Source organism: Oncorhynchus kisutch, linkage group LG1, assembly GCF_002021735.2.
Source record: "Oncorhynchus kisutch isolate 150728-3 linkage group LG1, Okis_V2, whole genome shotgun sequence".
NCBI lineage: Eukaryota > Metazoa > Chordata > Actinopteri > Salmoniformes > Salmonidae > Oncorhynchus > Oncorhynchus kisutch.
This window is the reverse complement of record NC_034174.2, coordinates 35,782,599-35,801,346: the sequence shown is the minus strand read 5'-3', so window position 1 is coordinate 35,801,346 and position 18,748 is coordinate 35,782,599. Positions and strand designations below refer to the sequence as shown.

The 18,748-nt window shown below is 41.5% G+C and overlaps 1 protein-coding gene across 1 annotated transcript; it reads right to left on the bottom strand.

Moving 5' to 3' along the window:
• Positions 1-8,740: 8,740 nt before the first annotated feature.
• Positions 8,741-17,063, bottom strand: LOC109903768 (probable G-protein coupled receptor). The gene is made up of 2 exons (XM_020500738.2): positions 16,622-17,063; positions 8,741-10,808 (listed from the first exon to the last, which is right to left on the bottom strand). Exon 2 carries the CDS (start codon positions 10,728-10,730, stop codon positions 9,435-9,437), a length of 1,296 nt encoding a protein of 431 aa, XP_020356327.1. The 5' UTR covers positions 10,731-10,808; positions 16,622-17,063; the 3' UTR covers positions 8,741-9,434.
• Between the last annotated feature and the right edge of the window lie 1,685 nt (positions 17,064-18,748).

Sequence of the window (18,748 nt, the reverse complement as noted above, 5' to 3'; positions counted from 1 at the left end):
GAATGATATACCAAAAATATCTGAGGCATCCGTGTTGATATGAGTGAGTCCATTGACAGCACTGCGCTAATCACAATGCTGCTTTGACCTGTAAATCATTACAAAATACAAAATACATAGTGAGACAATGATGTCTTAAGGGCATAAACAAATCAGTCAATTAATTGGTTCAATAGATCCACACCCAATAGATCCACACCCAGCAGGTTTCATATGGATGTGCTGTTATTGTGTTGTCAGTGGCAGATGTCATGCCGGGGATGTAATCTGCATCACCTGGTTGAACAGCACAGGAGACAGAGCTGACGCAGTTTGTCCATCAGTCTGCAGCTAGACATGGAGCGCCAGCAAGCTACCTGTTCAGAGCCTTGTGATAGAGCTGTTGTATGGCTCCATAGCGCTCTCTGTTGGCCAAGACTTTGTACTCCGTTTTTTCTATTTAGGGGCCTATGAAACATGATTGCCAAAAATGCAAGCTGACAGGGTGAATTATAATTTATGCACATCAATATTTGTTTAACTGTATGACTACCAATTGCTAGTTACTGTAAAGACTGCTCAAAGAGCAGCTAAATATACAGACAACAATAATCATCAAACAAGCTTTGACTTGATGATTTAGTGCACTGAATGGAGTTTCTCCCCATGGTATTGATGGGTGGATCGGTTTTACAGCAGCCATTCTGGAGGAGGGTATTGAGAATGGATGTGATGATTGATGTCTGGTGAAACCATGGTGATGGAGTGCACCAGGCAGCTTGGTGGGTGAGTAGCACAGGCAGAGCCTTTGCTTTCAGTGCCTGCTATTTCTCTCTGCGGCAGAGAAAAATGATGTAGCCTAACTCAATCCGTCGTGGCTTGGATTATCTGTCATATTATATAATCAAATCATGTGTTTAGCATGATAGAAACATTGAAATACTATTAACCAAGCAGGCAGCCCTTTGTGGCCCACACCTTTGCCAGACACTACTTCATATTATCTATGTACTGTAGATCGTCAAAGAGAGGGGCTGTGGGTAAGTACCACCAGGTGGCTACAGGACTAAATAGACAACTGTCTGAATTCTCTCTGAGCACATTTTCCCCTACCAGCTCTGGATTCCCAGGGAGCTTTAAGGGGAAAATCTGTTTTCTCCGACCTTTGGACCCATTAGCAGATCGTCTGTGTGTGTGTGTGTGTGTGTGTGTGTGCACGTGTGGGTGTGTGTGTGTGTGTCCTTGCGTGTCTGTGTGATTTCCCTCTTGTCCCTGATCCCCTCAGTGATTGCACCCAATAGATGTAGCAAACCAGACAGAGCAAATCATTTCCACGCTCTGATTCATTCATGGACACTATTCCCCTCCTTCCACCCACTGTTTGGCCATAATTATATCAACAGACACATAGAAGTGTGCATCAAAAGAAAGAGGTGTGTGTGTTTGTGTGCGGGTGCGTGCATGCGTGAGGGTGTGTGTGCACGTCCGTCTGTCCATGCATCAGTCTGTGATTCCAAGTCTAATGACCTGTTGACAGTTGTTTTCTACATGCCGCCTCCCAACTCAGGCCTGACTGGCTAGCGATCAACAGAACCACTCTGAGGTCAAACCCCCTCCTCCCTGTGACCCCTCCATGGGGTTATGGATTAATACCCTTGGACCTTATAGAGACCCACATGAAAAAATACTATAGTATACTATGGTATAAATACTATAGCATTCACTGTAGTGGTTTTTCCGCAGACTTTACCGTAGTATACTGTTGTATTTACAGTTAACTATAGTATAAATACTGTAGTAAAAGAAAACTGTAATATATACTATAGTAATTAATGTAGTGTTTTTGCAGACTGTAATGTTTTTGCAGACATAACTGTAGTATTTACTATTGTGTTTTTATTGTATTATCTTTGACCTAGAAGTGGAGGCTTTCTCCTTGGAGAAATAATGAAAGAGCACATTTTCCATAACTTGTACGTAGGTAGTACTGTTGCCTAAACAGATAGTTCAGCACTTCTGCTCTTTTCTATAACTTGTATGGAAAACAATATGGTCTTTACATGGCATGTAGGTTTCTCACAAATTTGGATATGGGGGAGGGGAATTGGCAGGATATATGCAAATTAAATACTATCGTATTTATTATAGTAAAAAAAGTGTTGTGTTTTGGATATTTACTATAGTATTCTACACTATACGACAATATTCTATAGTATGCACTACACTTGATCGAGGGATACTACAGTGTGTAGTATAGTATTATACAGTATACTACAGTTTACTACATATAGTAAGTACTGTAGTATTTTATAGTGAACTTTAATTTGGGGACATTAATTTGTCCCCAAATTAATGTCATTGGATCAGAGTTTGTTTTGATATTTTAACCTGCGTGTCGTGATCGCGTTTGGTGTCCATAAATGTATGCACGATGGCGCATGCGCGCAGCCGGTTTGGTTTCCGTGCTAGCCGAATGAATACATTTAAACTCAGATATTCACAATTCCTGACATTTAATCCTAGTAAAAATTCCCTGTCTTAGGTCAGTTAGGATCACCACTTTATTTTAAGATTGTGAAATGTCAGAATAATAGTAGAGAGAATTATTTATTTCAGCTTTTACTTCTTTCATCACATTCCCAGTGGGTCAGAAGTTTACAAACACTCAATTAGTATTTGGTAGCATTGCCTTTCAATTGTTTAACTTGGGTCAAACGTTTCGGGTAGCCTTCTACAAGCTTCCCGCAATAAGTTGGGTGAATTTTGGCCCATTCCTCCTGACAGAGCTGGTGTAACTGAGTCAGGTTTGTAGGCCTCCTTGCTCGCTTTTTCAGTTCTGCCCACAAATTGTCTATAGGATTGAGGTCAGGGCTTAGTGATTTCCACTTCAATAACTTGACTTTGTTGTCCTTAAGCCTTAAGCCATTTTGACACAACTTTGGAAGTATGCTTGGGGTAATTGTCCATTTGGAAGACCCATTTGCGACCAAGCTTTAACTTCCTGAGATGTTGCTTCAATATATCCACATACTTTTCCTGCCTCAGTCCCTCCTGCACCCCACAACATGATGCTGCCACCCCAGCGCTTCACGTTTGGATGGTGTTCTTCAGCATGCAAGCCTCCCCCTTTTTCCTCCGAATGTAACGATGGTCATTATGGCCTAACAGTTCTATTTTTGTTTCATCAGACCAGAGGACATTTCTCCAAAAAGTATGATCTTGTTTCCTCCTTGTTTCCTCCAGCATGTTCACAAGGTCCTTTGCTTTTGTTCTGGGCTTGATTTGTACTTTTCGTACATTTAGTGGTACATTTATCTCTAGGAGACAAAAGGCGTCTCCTTCCTGATCGGTATGACAGCTGCGTGGTCCCATGGTGTTTATACTTGCGTACTATTATTGTTTGTACAGATGAACATGGTACCTTCAGGCGTTTGGAAATGGCTCCCAAGGATGAACCAGACTTGTGGAGATCTGGCTGATTTCTTTTTATTTTCCAATGATGTCAAGCAAAGAGGCACTTTGAAGGTAGGCCTTGAAATACATCCACAGGTACACCTCCAATTGACTCGTATTGTCAATTAGCCTATCAGAAGCTTCTAAAGCCATGACATTGTTTTCTGGATTTTTTCGAGCTGTTTAGAGGCACAGTCAACTTCATGTTTGTAAACCTCTGACCCACTGGAATTGTGATACGGTGAATTATAAGTGAAATAATCTGTCTGCAAACAATTGTTGGAAAAATTACTTGTGTCATGCACAAAGTAGATGTCCTAAATTACTTGCCAAAGCTATAGTTTGTTAAGAAGAAATTGGTGGAGTAGTTGAAAATGAGTTTTAATGACTCCAACCTAAGTGTATGTATGTGAAATGCCTAGTGAAAATACTTGTGTGGGTGTGTTTGATGATCTACCGCCCTGTTCTTCCTAATACATCGACTGGTCATTCATACAACCCATGTTACATGATAATAAGCAAATTCTCCTGTTCCATGGCTTTGCCAGACAACATGCTGTTTTTCATTATTTGGGAACAAACTGCCCTGAGTCTTCCCTTGTTTGTGATAGCCCCAATCCAGATAGGGAGCCGTCATAAAATGACACAGTGTCATCACTCCCAGACCGTTAATATCACTCAGTAATGATTTTCCATTGGACATTCACTATTTCTCTCTCACTGGAACTGTCACTATAGTGGTCCACATCTTCAGGTATAGGTTAAATCGCCTTCTGAGTCTTATCCTGGCCTGTTTTTCCACTCTATTTGGATGGTAATAAGGCTCTGTCTGTCTGTCTGTCTGTCTGTAGCTATAGGCTGTGGAGCTGATTCATACTTAGGAACAGGCTTTGCAGGTGTGGTTCCATTGCGCGCACTGAATACATTTAATTCAACTGCTGAAAACCCTCCTACTTGCTGGGCAACAGAATATCTCATGGAGTTTTCATTCAACAGGGTTTTCAGAACATTTATTTTAAACGATCCCTTTAAATACGTGTACCTTTAATTCAAATTTTCTCGACAGACTCATTAGATTAAATCGAGAGAACGGGTTCATAATATTAGGGATCAATTAAATAAAGCCATCTAAATAAATGCATATTCGTCTCTTTTTCAACACCAATTGGTAGATTTAAAAATACTCTGATCTTGTAGATTTATTTAGGGTTAAAAAACAGGTAAGAGAGACTTTACACACAAAATAAATTGATGAATCAAAAATACAGTTATAAGTTGCTATATTTAATTGTTTAATCCATTAAATATTGGAAGGTGAGAAAAATGTAAAGCAGGGGTTGAACAATGGTCAAATCTACCCTAATACTCACTAATCATTGAACTGTGATGACAACGCCCAGTCCTCTTGACAACAACAGTCACCGCGTTCCATGATGATTAAAAAAATTCTCAAATTATTGCACAACTTGTAATATGTTAGCCTAATATGACAGAGGAAAGAAAGGTACACTAATAATGTAATGGAATTATGCAAAATTGAAGGAAATTAAAAACTAAATTGACAGTTATAAATGTATGTGGGCATTACTGACGGTGGCTTCCGAAAATGGCTAAAATTTAACACAATTCAAATTGTACTTTTTTTTAACAGAAGCCTATAGTTTGAGTCTCCAAATTTCATCTTTGCAAGTTATAAGGACATACAATTTAAATTCTGCATAAAGGCACAGGATTTCATACTTCACTATGGCAAAAGGGCATACATTTCTGTTATGTTGATATGCTTTCAGTTTGATGAAATATGACTGGTTTCACATTTGTCTCCAATGATCATGATGTAAAATAGATCTAAAACTATTTTCATTTATATTTACAATCGCAAAAAAAATTAAGCAGATGTTTTTCCACTTGGAACCGACCGGCTGTTCGACCTTATTGATGGTTTCCTCGTCCTTAAAAGTGGTTGAATTATTATGGAATGAAGTCAAAGTCAGAATATGCATATCCGTAAACATACCTCTGCCACACTTCCATTTCTGTGATCTCCAACCAAAACAAATAGTTGGCTGGCACAACCTTTTCCCCATGCTTAAGTTCAAGGTCAGAATACTGTATGTGTAAAGAGAAACGTGCATAAAAAGGGAATTAAGTTCCATTTACTCACACCTAACTCGGTTCTGAATTCCTCCCTATATGAAGAGCATGCTCCTCTCTCTCTCCCTCTGCTCTCCCAATCTGGATCTGAAGCCAAGCATCAGCACTGCAGCAGAGGACCTTCTTGCTATGTGTCCCTGCCTCACTGCATTTCCATGGTGACAAGATATGGCTGGGGGGCAGTATTGAGTAGCTTGGGTGAATAAGGTGCCCAGAGTAAACTGCCTGCTACTCAGGCCCAGAAGCTAAGATATGCATATTATTAGTATATTTGGATAGAAACCACTTTGAAGTTTCCAAAACTGTTTGAATGATGTCTGTGAGTATAACAGAACTCATATGGCAGGCAAAAACCTGAGAATAAATCCAACCAGGAAGTGGGAAATCTGAGGTTTGTAGTTTTTCAACTCATTGCCTATTGAATATACAGTGTCTATGGGGTCATATTGCACTTCCTAAGGCTTCCACTAGATTTCAACCATTTTTAGAACCTTGTTTCAGGCATCTACTGTGAAGTAGGAGGGAATGAGAGCTCTTTCAATCATGTGTCTGGCATGTGCTGATCACACGAGCTCCCGTAAGAGGTAGCTGTGTTCCTTTTCCTTTCTAAAGACAAAGGAATTCTCCGGTTGAAACATTATTGAAGATTTATGTTAAAAACATCCTAAAGATTGATTCTATACATCGTTTGACATGTTTATGCGAACTGTAATGGAATATTTGGACTTTTTGTTTGACCTGCACGTAATGAATTTGGATTTGAAGGCGTGAACAAAAAGGAGGTATTTGGACATAAATTATGGACTTTATCGAACAAAACAAACATTTATTGTGGATCTGGGATTCCTGGGAGTGCATTCTGATGAAGATCATCAAAGGTAAGTGAATATTTATAAAGCTATTTCTGACTTTTACTGACTCCACATTATGGCGGATATCTGTATGGCTTGTTTTGTGTCAGAGCGCCGTACTCAGATAAGTGCATGGTGTGCTTTTTCGGTAAAGTTTTTTTGAAATCTGACACAGTGGTTGCATTAAGGAGAAGTTTATCTAAAGTTCCATGCATAACACTTGTATTTTTATCAACATTTATGATGAGTATTTCTGTAAATTGATGTGGCTCTCCGCAAAATCACCTCATGTTTTGGAAGCAAAACATTACTGAACGTAAATGCGCCAATGTAAACTGAGATGTTTGGATATAAATATGAACTTTATCGAACAAAACATACATGTATTGTGTAACATGAAGTCCTATGAGTGTCATCTGATGAAGATCATCAAAGGTTAGTGATTAATTTGATCTCTATTTCTGCTTTTTGTGACTCCTCTCTTTGGCAGGAAAAATGACTGTTTTTCTGTGACTAGGTACTGATGTAACATAATCGTTTGGTGTGGTTTCGTCGTAAAGCCTTTTTGAAATCGGACACTGTGGTGGGATTAACAACAAGTTTATCTTTAAAATTGTGTAAAATACTTGTATGTTTGAGGAATTTTAATTATGAGATTTCTGTTGTTTGAATTTGGCGCCCTGCACTTTCACTGACTGTTATCATATCGAGCCACAACAATTAAGGCTATATTGATTAATGGTGGATGCTTCCATTTTGACATCTCCATGTTGCTGTTTTGACGTTGTATACTAGTTTTGCCTCTAATCCCTTGCATTGATATACACAGTTGAAGTCGGAAGTTTACATACACCTTAGTGTATGTATACACAAATACATTGAAATTCAGTTTTTTACAATTCCTGACATTTAATCCAAGTAACAATTGTGCATAAAAAGTCTGTCATAGGTCAGTTAGGATCACCACTTTATTATAAGAATGTGAAATGTCAGAACAATAGTAGAGAGAATGATTTCTTTCAGTTTTTATTTCTTTCATCACATTCCCAGTGAGTCAGAAGTTTACATACACTCAATAAGTATTTGGTAGCATTGCCTTTAAATTGTTTAACTTGGGTCAACCGTTTCTGGTATGCTTCCACAAGCTTCCCACAATAAGTTGGGAGAATTTTGGCCCATTCCTCCTGACAGAGCTGGTGTAACTGAGTCAGGTTTGTAGGCCTCCTTGTTCGCACACGCTTTTTCAGTTCTGCCCACAAATTTTCTATAGGATTGAGGTCAGGGTTTTGTGATGGCCACTCCAATACCTTGACTTAGTTGTCCTTAAGCCATTTTGCCACAACTTTGGAAGTATGCTTGGGGTCATTGATGCCATCTCATGATGCCATCTATTTTGTAAAGGGCACCAGTCCCTCCTACAGCAAAGCACCTCAACAACATGATGCTGCCACCCCCGTGCTTGACGTTTGGGATGAGGTTCTTTGGCTTGCAAGCCTCCCCCTATTTCCTCCAAACATAACGATGGTCATTATGGCCTAACAGTTCTATTTGTTTCATCAGATCAGAGGATATTTTTCCAAAATGTACGCTCTTTGTCACCATGTGCAGTTGCAAACCGTAGTCTGGCTTTTTTATGGTGGTTTTTGAGCAGTGGCTTCTTCCTTGCTGAGCGGCCTTTCAGGTTATGCCGATATAGGACTCGTTCTTCTGTGGATATAGATACTTTTGGACCTGTTTCCTCCAGCATCTTCACAAGGTCCTTTGCTTTTGTTCTGGGATTGATTTGTACTTTTCGTACATTTAGTAGTACATTTATCTCTAGGAGACATAAGGCGTCTCCTTCCTGAGCGGTATGACAGCTGCGTGGTCCCATGGTGTTTATACTTGCGTACTATTATTGTTTGTGCAGATGAACGTGGTACCTTCAGGCATTTGGAAATGGCTCCCGAGGATGAACCAGACTTGTGGATGTCTACAAAAAAATTTCTGAGGTCTTGATTTCTTTGGATTTTCCCATGATGTCAAGCAAAGAGGCACTGGGTTTGAAGGTAGGCCTTGAAATACATACACAGGTACACCATCAATTGACTCACATTATGTCAATTAGCCTAACAGAAGCTTCTAAAGCCATAACATCATTTTCTGGAATTTTCCAAGCTGTTTAAAGGCACAGATACAGTGCATTTTAAATTAAGTGAAATAATCTGTCTGTAAACAATTGTTGGAACAATTACTTGTGTCCTGCACAAAGTAGATGTCCTAACCGACTTGCCAAAGCTATAGTTTGTTAACAAGAAATTTGTGGAGTGGTTGAAAAGGAGTTTTAATGACTCCAACCTAAGTGTATGTAAACTTCCGACTTCAACTGCATATACTTACACATGACACATTGTTTTTCACTGTAAGATGGATAGAATTATTAGAAAAGATGAATTGATTTTGTTACTATTGTACCGATGCTTGTCACTTTATTTAAATAATGTGTTATCGATAGAATGTTTATAAGAACCTTTACATGGCCGCTGTAAAAGTTGAAAATATCAGTATTCTAACAGAATTCCTCACTGTTCATTGGAAACATCAGTAAACTCAAATAAATGTTATTTCACAACATATATTTTACATACAAACTAATCATCAAATAATCATACATTTTTACATAAAGTTTTGTAATGAAACAACAGTAAAGGGTAATGTCAATGAAATTCTGTAACAATAATTTTATATTTCACATTAAAACAACACTATGATCTTGTGTTGGGGACATTACCTGAATAAATCCCATTATACCAATAAATAATAAGCCCCTACTCAGAGGCATACATGAAGTATAGTATTTTTTCTGAGCATGTAACCGGAACAGAAAAAACCACAGGGCCATTTCGACGTTAACTAGGCCCCAGAGTTTGTCTTGGTCAGGTCACAAACTCTGGGTGCTACGAGGATAGAGGGCTGTCAATATCAATAGTCCATATTGAAGTGTGTTGTCCATTGTGTTTAGCCATGCTCCTCTGGTATCTGTCCAGGGATCCTGACCCCCTGGTCCAGAGTGTTCCTGGGGCTGGAGTTGGCGCCGCTGGAGCGCGTGTCGGCCGTGTTGCTGGACCTCTGAATGAACTGGAGGAAGTTCTCCTGCAGGGAGCCCTCGTGGCTGGAGGTACCCAGCTCCACCGGCCTGGAGGAGCAGCAGCGCCGGAACTTGACCAGCTCCTCCCTGATCTGCCTGTTGAGCAGGCCATAGAAGAAAGGGTTGACAGCGAAGGAGGAGTAGGCCAGCCAGGTAACAGCCTCCTCCACATCTCCGGGGCTCTGCAGGGATGAGCTGAAGGACAGGTGCAAGTGGAAGGAGAAGTAAGGCAGCCAGCAGAGCAGGAACTGACCCACAATGATCACCAGGGTGAGGGCAGCCTTACCCCCGCTGAAGGCCATCTCAGGGGATAGTCTCTGGGGCAGGCTGCGGGTGGTTGTGATGATGGTTGTCTGGCTGTTGATGGAGTCAGAACGGTTGGGACGTTTGGCCGGGTTGGACGAGGCCCATGTGGTAGGTGTGGGTGTGTGCTGCATGGCGGCCGAGCGTGCAACCTTGTACACGTTACAGTAGACTGCGAAGATGACCACGGCGGGTAGCAGGAAACACATCACGCTGAAGAGCACAGCGAACACCTTCCTCAGCCGACTGTGGCTCCAGTGGAGGGAGCAGTGGTTGGCAGCGATGGAGCTGTGGGCCCCGTAGGCAGGCCAGCCAAACAGGGTGACCAGGGCCAGCAGGATGGACTTTACCCAGATGAAGAGAATGACGCCAATGGCCAGGTTGATGCTCATCTTCACCTCGTAGCGCATAGGATGGACGATATAGTAGTAACGCTCCACACTGATGGCGGTGATGGTGAGGATGGAGGCACAGATGAGGAACACGTTGAGGAAGATGTAGACCTGGCACTCCAGCACGGTGAACACCACAGTGCCGAAGAAGGGCGAGTTAGAGATGATGCCCAGAGGCATGAGGAGGATGGCACACAGCAGGTCCACTGCACACAGGTGGCACACAAAGGCAAACCTCTTCAGGTGAGGGGCGCGGGCTATGGCCACCATGACTCCAGTGTTAGCCAATAGGGCGATGAGGTTAAGGGTCACCATTGCAAACAGCCCAATCAGATCCTTGATCTGAGACTGGGAGCCAGTGACCACTCCCACCTCTGCAGGAACTGTGGGGTTGGGTCCCCATAGGCTGGTTGTGAGGTTGGCCCCTGTGCGATTGGGAGTAGAAGCCAGCATCGGACCAGACTTCTCCATAGTTCACAGAAGACTAGTCATCATTACAGCAGCAGGCCCCATTGCAATGTTTACTTTCTCCTCTTTTTGGGATATGTGCTGTTAGACAGACAAAAACACAATTACAAAAATTATATGATCTTGAAATGTCACCAAACATATACAGAACATGGTTGCCATATTCTCAGAAAATGATATGTTAATATTCTAGACACGTTTCATGGGAATGTTGCAAGAATATTCCTGTGTATCAGGCATCAGGACGTCGCCTGACGGTCCCAAAGAAACATTCCCCCCCCAAAATAATTTTCATCATTACACATCACACCTTGTTACTGTGGCTGAGCCAATCAACACTCTGATTGGTGAAGCACTGATCCATTCACAGCTCTTTGTTTGTTGGCAAGGTTAGGGACACACACAAACAATGCTTTTAACATAGTGTTTTCAACCTAGTGTGTTTGACTCACTGTGACATACATGATTACATTGCACATGTTCATTAATACAGTAAATATTATTCAACATGTCCTCACTTGGGATTTGAATCCACAACCTCTTGGTTCACGGCATTCTGATCATCCTGCTACACCACTATGTCTGTGTCCATTATCAGTTAATCTGACTATTCTCTCATCATTGATTTGATTGACTTGGGGTGGCAGCGTAGCCTAGTGGTTAGAGCATTGGACTAGTAACTGAAAGGTTGCAAGTTCAAATCCCCAAGCTGACAAGGTACAAAATCTGTCGTTCTGCCCCTGAACAGGCACTGTTCCTAGGCTGTCATTGAAAATACGAATTTGTTCTTAACTGACTTGCCTAGTTAAATAAAGATGAAATTTTAGGGCTTTTTGTATAGTTGTCTAATGTTGGTGGGGTATATAACCCTGTTTTAATGCAACTCCTGAATCACTATGATCAATAAAAGTGTGTATTTTTGTGTACTTTAACAGGGCTGAGACTAACATTTAGGATAAAAGTAAGAATAGCTGCGTCTATGTCAAAGCAACTATCTCCCATCCAGGCCAATCCTACACTACACTACAGTATGTGTGTGTACTGAAGATAAGAGAGGGAAAACAAAGACTTTTGGTAAGCCTGAGGGTTTCAGTTGCTCACTACCTTTGTTCATGTCCAACAGCATGTCACAACACTCACCAATAAATTTACCTGAGTCATCTCTCAAGTCTACATGTATTGATATTCTTTCTCAATTATATAATTTCACTTTGATTAGAAAAACTTGTCCAAACACATCAGTCTGATATAATAGAATATAATAACAACGTTTAGCCAAAAAGAAAACAAAGCAAATTAATTTGTAAAATGTTGGATATGATTACATTTCTAGAGCATTATAGTCATAAGGGGATCCCTGCCCTGGCCTGAAGCCCCTCACTGCTTGGAGGTTATTGGACAAGCCAAACTACCAGATCACATGGACGTAAAACCATTAAGAACTGAGAATACATGCATTTCATTAAGAAAAACAGATGTACAAGTTGATTCAGATAAAGCACTCACAACAGTTTGTCTGAAACATATCATCCTTACTCCTTGCTACATGGTGTGTTTGTATAGCATGGATTTGGGGAACACAAAATAGATCATAGTAATGGGCACATTAGATACGGTGTGGGGCACCAGGCCAATTGAGTGATTGTGATATTGTTACCCATAAATGCAGGGTTATGTAAGTCTGCTCTCCTTTCGATCCACACACTGACCAACATCAACCTTCCACTCACATAGGAAATCTATCCTTGCCTTTTGACTTACTAAAGTCGTTGTTTTTTTCTCTCGGAAGGGTGTGTTTACTTTAGACAGGAGAAAGAGTGAAACACTTCTCAGAATTTCTCCCTCGTCCCATTTCCCAGTAACATGGCGGAGACACGCTTGAGTCTTTTACTTTCGGTTTTGAACCACCAACTTCAAACAGCTGAAAATACATTATATTTTTGTTGTTGAAAATATATTTCACAGCGATTTAGATGGTACAATGACTCCCTACACTATAAAGTGCTTGTATTCTCACATAAACTCAAATTGAGGGAACAGTAACATTTTGGCAACCAGGAAATGACAGAGCAGCTTTCCCATTTTGACAACAAATGCCATCCTGGCAGGAGAAATCAATATGTAAATATCATAGTCAATCACAACACTGGCGGGTAAGACATACTGTGAAACATTATAATTCCACTATTACTGCAGATATATTATGGACATTTTCTAAAATTACAATGCAAAACAAAAAAAATCCTATGTGTGGCACCTTTAAGAAAATAAATCAAATCAAATCAAATTGTATTTGTCACATGCGCCGAATACAACAGACCTTACAGTGAAATGCTTACTTACAAATCCTTAACCAACCATGCAGTTTAAAGAAAAACCCCCAAAAAAGTCAGAGATTAGAAAAACAAATAATTAAAGAGCAGCAGTAAATAACAATAGCGTGGCTATATACAGGGTCTATATACAGGGGCTATATACAGGGGGTACAGTGTCAATGTGCAGGAGCAACGGTGTCGAGGCAATTGAGGTAATTCGGTACATGCAGGTAGAGTTATTAAAGTGTCTATGCATAGATAATAACAGAGAGTAGCTGCAGCGTATGGGAGGGTGGTGGGGGGGTGGGGGGGCAGTGAGGTACTGTGCCGTACACACTACCCTCTGTAGTGCCTTGCTGTCGGCGCAGATGCCATACCAGTCAGTGATGCAACCCGTCAGGATGCTCTCGATGGTGCAACTGTAAAATCTTTTGAGGATCTGAGGACCCATGCCAAATCTTTTCAGTCTTCTGAGGGGGAATATGTTTTGTCATGCCCTCTTCATGACTGTGTTGGTGTGCTTGGACCATGTTAGTTTGTTGGTGATGTGGAAGCCAAGGAACTTGAAGCTCTCAACCTGCTCCACTACAGCCCCGTTGATGAAAATGGGGGCTTGCTCGGTCCTCCTTTTCCTGTAGTCCACAATCATCTCCTTTGTCTTGATCATGTTGAGGCAGAGGTTGTTGTCCTTGAACCACACAGTCAGGTCTCTGACCTCCTCCCTATAGGCTATCTCATCGTTGTCGGTGATCAGGCCTACTACTGTTGTGTCATCAGCGAACTTAATGATGGTGTTGGAGTTGTGCCTGGCCGTGCAGTCATGAGTGAACAGGGAGTACAGGAGGGGACTGAGCACACACCCCTGAGGGGCCCTCCTGTTGAGGATCAGCGTGGTGGATGTGTTGTTACCTACCCTCACCACCTGGGGGTAGCCCGTCAGGAAGTCCAGGATTCAGTTGCAGAGGGAGGAGTTTAGTCCTAGGGTCCTTAGCTTATTGATGAGCATTGAGGGCACTTTGGTGTTGAATGCTGAGCTGTAGTCAATGAATAGCATTCTCACATACGTGTTCATTTTGTCCAGGTGGGAAAGGGCAGTGTGGAGTGTAATAGAGATTGCATCATCTGTAGATTTGTTGGTGCAGTATGCAAATTGGAGTGGGTCTAGGGATAATGGTGTTAATGTGAGCCATGACCAGCCATTCAAAGCACGGCTACAGACGTGAGTGCTACGGGTTGGTAGTCATTTATGCAAGTTATCTTAGTGTTCTTGGGCACAGGGACTATGGTGGTCTGCTTGAAACATGTTGGTATTACAGACTCAGTGAAGACACTTGCTAGTTTGTCAGCGCATGCTCGCAGTACACGTCCTGGTAATTCGTCTGGCCCTGCGGCCTTGTGGATGTTGACCTGTTAAAAGGTCTTACTCACATCGGCTGTGGAGAGCGTGATCACACAGTCATCCAGAACAGCTGATGCTCTCATGCATGTTTCAGTGTTACTTGCCTCAAAGCGAGCATAGAAGTTATTTAGCTCGTCTGGTAGGCTCGTGTCACTGGACAGCTCTCGGCTGTGCATCCCTTTGTAGACTGTAATAGTTTGCAAGCCCTGCCACATCCGACGAGCGTCGGAGCTGGTGTAGTACGATTTGATCTTGGTCCTGTATTGACGCTTTGCCTGTTTGATGGTTTGTCGGAGGGCATAGCGGGATTTCTTATAAGCTTACAGGTTAGAGTCCCGCTCCTTGAAAGCGGCAGCTCTACCCTTTAGCTCAGTGCAAATGTTGCCTGTAATCCATGGCTTCTGGTTCGGGTATGTACGTACAGTCAATGTGGGGACGACGTCCTCAATGCACTAATTGATAAAGCCAGTGACTGATGTAGTGTACTCCTCAATGCCATTGGAAGAATCCCGGTACACATTCCAGTCTGTGCTAGCAAAACAGACCTGTAGTTCAGTAATGTTTGCTTGTACAGGTAGTTTAGAATTCTTTTCCCTCTGGTTGCACATTTTACATGCTGATAGAAATTCGGTAAAACTGATTTATGTTTCCCTGCATTAAAGTCACCAGCCACTAGGAGCTCCGCATCTGGATGAGGGTTTTCCTGTTTGCTTATGGCAGAATACAGCTCATTTTGTGACATTTTAGTGCCAACCTCACTCTGTGGTGGTATGTAAACAGCTACAAAAATACAGATGAAAACTCTTTAGGTAGATAGTGTGGTCTACAGCTTATCATGAGATACTCTACCTCAGGCGAGCAAAACTTTGAGACTTCTTTAGATATCATGCACCAGCTGTTGTTTACATAAATGCATAGGCCTCCGCCCATGCCTTACCAGAGGCTGCTGTTCTGTCTTGCCGATAGAGTGTCTGTTCTGTTCCAGCTGTATGTTCTTAATGTCGTCTTTCAGCCACGACTCTGTGAAACATCTTACAATTTTTAATGTCCCGTTGGTAAGATATACGTGCTTTCAGTTCGTCCCATTTATTTTCCAGTGATTGAATGTTAGCTAGCAGAACGGAAGGCAAGGGCAGATTAGCCACTCATTGCCTGATCCTTGAGGGCACCCCGATCTTTTGCCTCGAACTCTCCGTTTCCTTCTGCAGTGAATCACGGGGATCGGGTCCTGGTAGGGTGTCTGCAGTATATCCCGACTCATTGAAGAAGAACTCATCGTCCAATTTGAGGTGAATAATCCCCGTTCTGATGTCCAGGAGCTCTTTTCTGGTCATAAGAGACAGTAGCAGCAACATTATGTACAAAACAAGTTATGAACAATGCAAAAACACAAACAAAATAGCATGATTGGTTGAGAGCTGATAAGACGGCAGCCCTACCCTTCGGCGCCAGTATGTTTTACACTGAAGGGCCAGTGACCTGTGTTCAATGGCTCTTACAGACAAGCACTTTTTTGAGAGAGACGTGAGTCACCCATGCTTGTCCTTCCGATGTCCCCCTCACTATCCCTCCATGTCAGCTCGATATGTCACTGCACAGCTACTGTCAACTGGGAAACACACTGAGATGAAGTCAGTTAAATCTGTTTCAATGTGAATAAATTAAAAAGCCTTTTCTTAAAATTAACATTTTGTACATGGATATTTGACTAGAAATGTATCTAAATATGGATGTATAGGCACACTTTTGGTAAGGCTGTGTATTATGAGTGATAACAGATGGAATAGAAGAAACATTTGTTATATTTCCCTTCAGGATAATTATATTTTACTGAAAAGATGAGAAGTAATTTCTTAAGAGCACATACACATAAGACATACATTGGACATTTACATTACCTTCACTTTGAAACACATAACTGCAGTATGCATGGACCTGAAGCAGAAAACCCATTCCCCCCAAAAACAATAACTTAAAATAGTTTGTTCCCTCAACTCTCAGCTCGTCAATGACAATGTGATGAAACGTTCAAGTGATTACAATGTATGTAAAAGTCCACAGTGCATCTAACAGAATGTACACCTGTTAGCTATGCATCCTGTGGCGTATGTACTGTATGTTATGGAGATGGGAAAATGAATGAAAATGTGTAAAATGATCAAAGAAGTCTCATAACCTACCCATAATATTAGATGATATGTCCAGTCCAATTCAAAGAAACAAGATTTTTTTTCAGTCGTACTTTCTGGATATCTCAAGGGTTGTTTTAGTGAGGAAACCTCAGATGAGTAGACCTGAAAAAGTCCTAGTAGACCAGCTACAGTGGGTATTTCCACTGGATGAGCAGGACAAGTTCCACACTGGTGAGGGTTCCAGGTAGAGGTAGCCAGAGTGGGTTGTCCAGAGGTTTTGAAGTTCAGTGTCTATTATAGGTGTACTCCAGAGGGAATATCCCTGGTCCAAACCAGGCTGTGGTAACAGAGGGACACTAGTGTAAGAGATGGTGTGTAGAAGCTGTTGATCACTTCACTTCCCTCAGGATAGTGTCTAAGTCCCTGATAGATGTGAGAGGATGCCCTTTATCTCTCTCAACCCTCCTCCTTTCACTCTATCACTGTGTATGGCAGTGACTGTCACACATTGTGAGCTGTGTGATTTTTTTTCAGACAGACACACACTCCACTGTCCCCTCAGAAGTCAGGTCTTCCCAGGGTCCTAGAGCTCACCATATCACAAGCCTGGGACCAGCTGTGTGGTAACAACTGCAACTGGAATATACAGTACATGTTGACATGGCCTTTTCCAAAAATGTGTTATTTATTGTATTATTTAGAGTTGAATTATTATTATTTTTTACCAAATGTCACATTACGCAGAGTGAAGGTTAGTTAAAACAATTTGGTATAATCTTTTCCTGAACTATCATCTATTAATTTAGTAATTGAACCAGCTGTGGTGATGACAATTATAGTAATCTCTGGATGACAATGTTCAAAATTGAGTGTTAGGAAGAAACTGTAATGGCATCTTTGTGTGTTGGTGTTGCTGTTTAATGAAATGCTGTAAGTGTTGTGTGAAGAATGGGATCACCAGATCCAACTGAGTATATACAGTGTATTGCAAACATGTTGGGCAACAACCACTAAACAGTGTCAACCAACAGTGACATCAAAAGCACTGAAGGTATAACCTTAGTTATTTTGCACAAAACACTGGGAGCAGGGCACAATAATATTACTTTGAAAAATCTAGATGAAGAGAGAGAGATATGCAACAGACAGAGGTCTGACAGCTAGCTTGAGGGTCATTTTGTTTATTGAGCCTGTATCATGGGTTCAAGTAAATAGATTGCATACAAAAAGGCTGAGAGGTGACTACATTCAACAGGGTCTGAGGCAGTGCTCACTAGTGACACCTCCTGGTGGCAATGCAGAAGGACATTCTCTCAACAGGCTGCTGTGTGTAATGAATAGGACCCGTATTCGTAGTGTCTCAGAGTAGGAGAGCTGATATAGAATCACTTATTCTTTACGATTTAAAAAGCAAAAATTGTCCTAGATTAGCACTCCTAATCCGAGACGCTTTGTGAATCTGGGCCCAGGCCACTGAATAAACTGAGACAAGCACATTGATCACCACAGGCACTTTCAACAATTGATAGGCAACACATAAACAATAACAGTGCACTGGGATTATAGATTGGCAAAGCTGCATCTTCTCGTTCATAGACACACACTAATGTATAGTCAAATCAAACTTCTGTGGACATATACAGAACATGGAGATCATCTCTACAGTTATTCCCTCAATCAGGCAACTTACTCCATGCCGATACAGCATATATCTTCCGTATTGAATTATGTTGCATGCACTCACATTCATATGGTAACTGAAGAGATATGTTTTCACCAAAAGTAGGTGAGTGAAAATAAAAAGTAAACTCAGCAAAAAAATAAACGTTCTCTCACTGTCAACTGTGTTTATTTTCAGCAAACTTAACATGTGTAAATATTTGTATGAACATAACCTGATTCAACAACTGAGACATAAACTGAACAAGTTCCACAGACATGTGACTAACAGAAATTGAATCATGTGATCCTGAACAAAGGGAGGGTCAAAATCAAAAGTAACAGTCAGTATCTGGTGTGGCCACCAGCTGCATTAATTACTGCAGTGCATCTCCTCCTCATGGACTGCACCAGATTTGCCAGTTCTTGCTGTGAGATGTTACCCCACTCTTCCACCAAGGTACCTGCAAGTTCCCAGACATTTCTGGAGGGAATGGCCCTAGCCCTCACCCTCCG

Bases quoted from the DNA above. Each gene is read 5' to 3' on its own strand.
- LOC109903768 (XM_020500738.2), bottom strand. From the start codon at position 10,730: ATGGAGAAGTCTGGTCCGATGCTGGCTTCTACTCCCAATCGCACAGGG.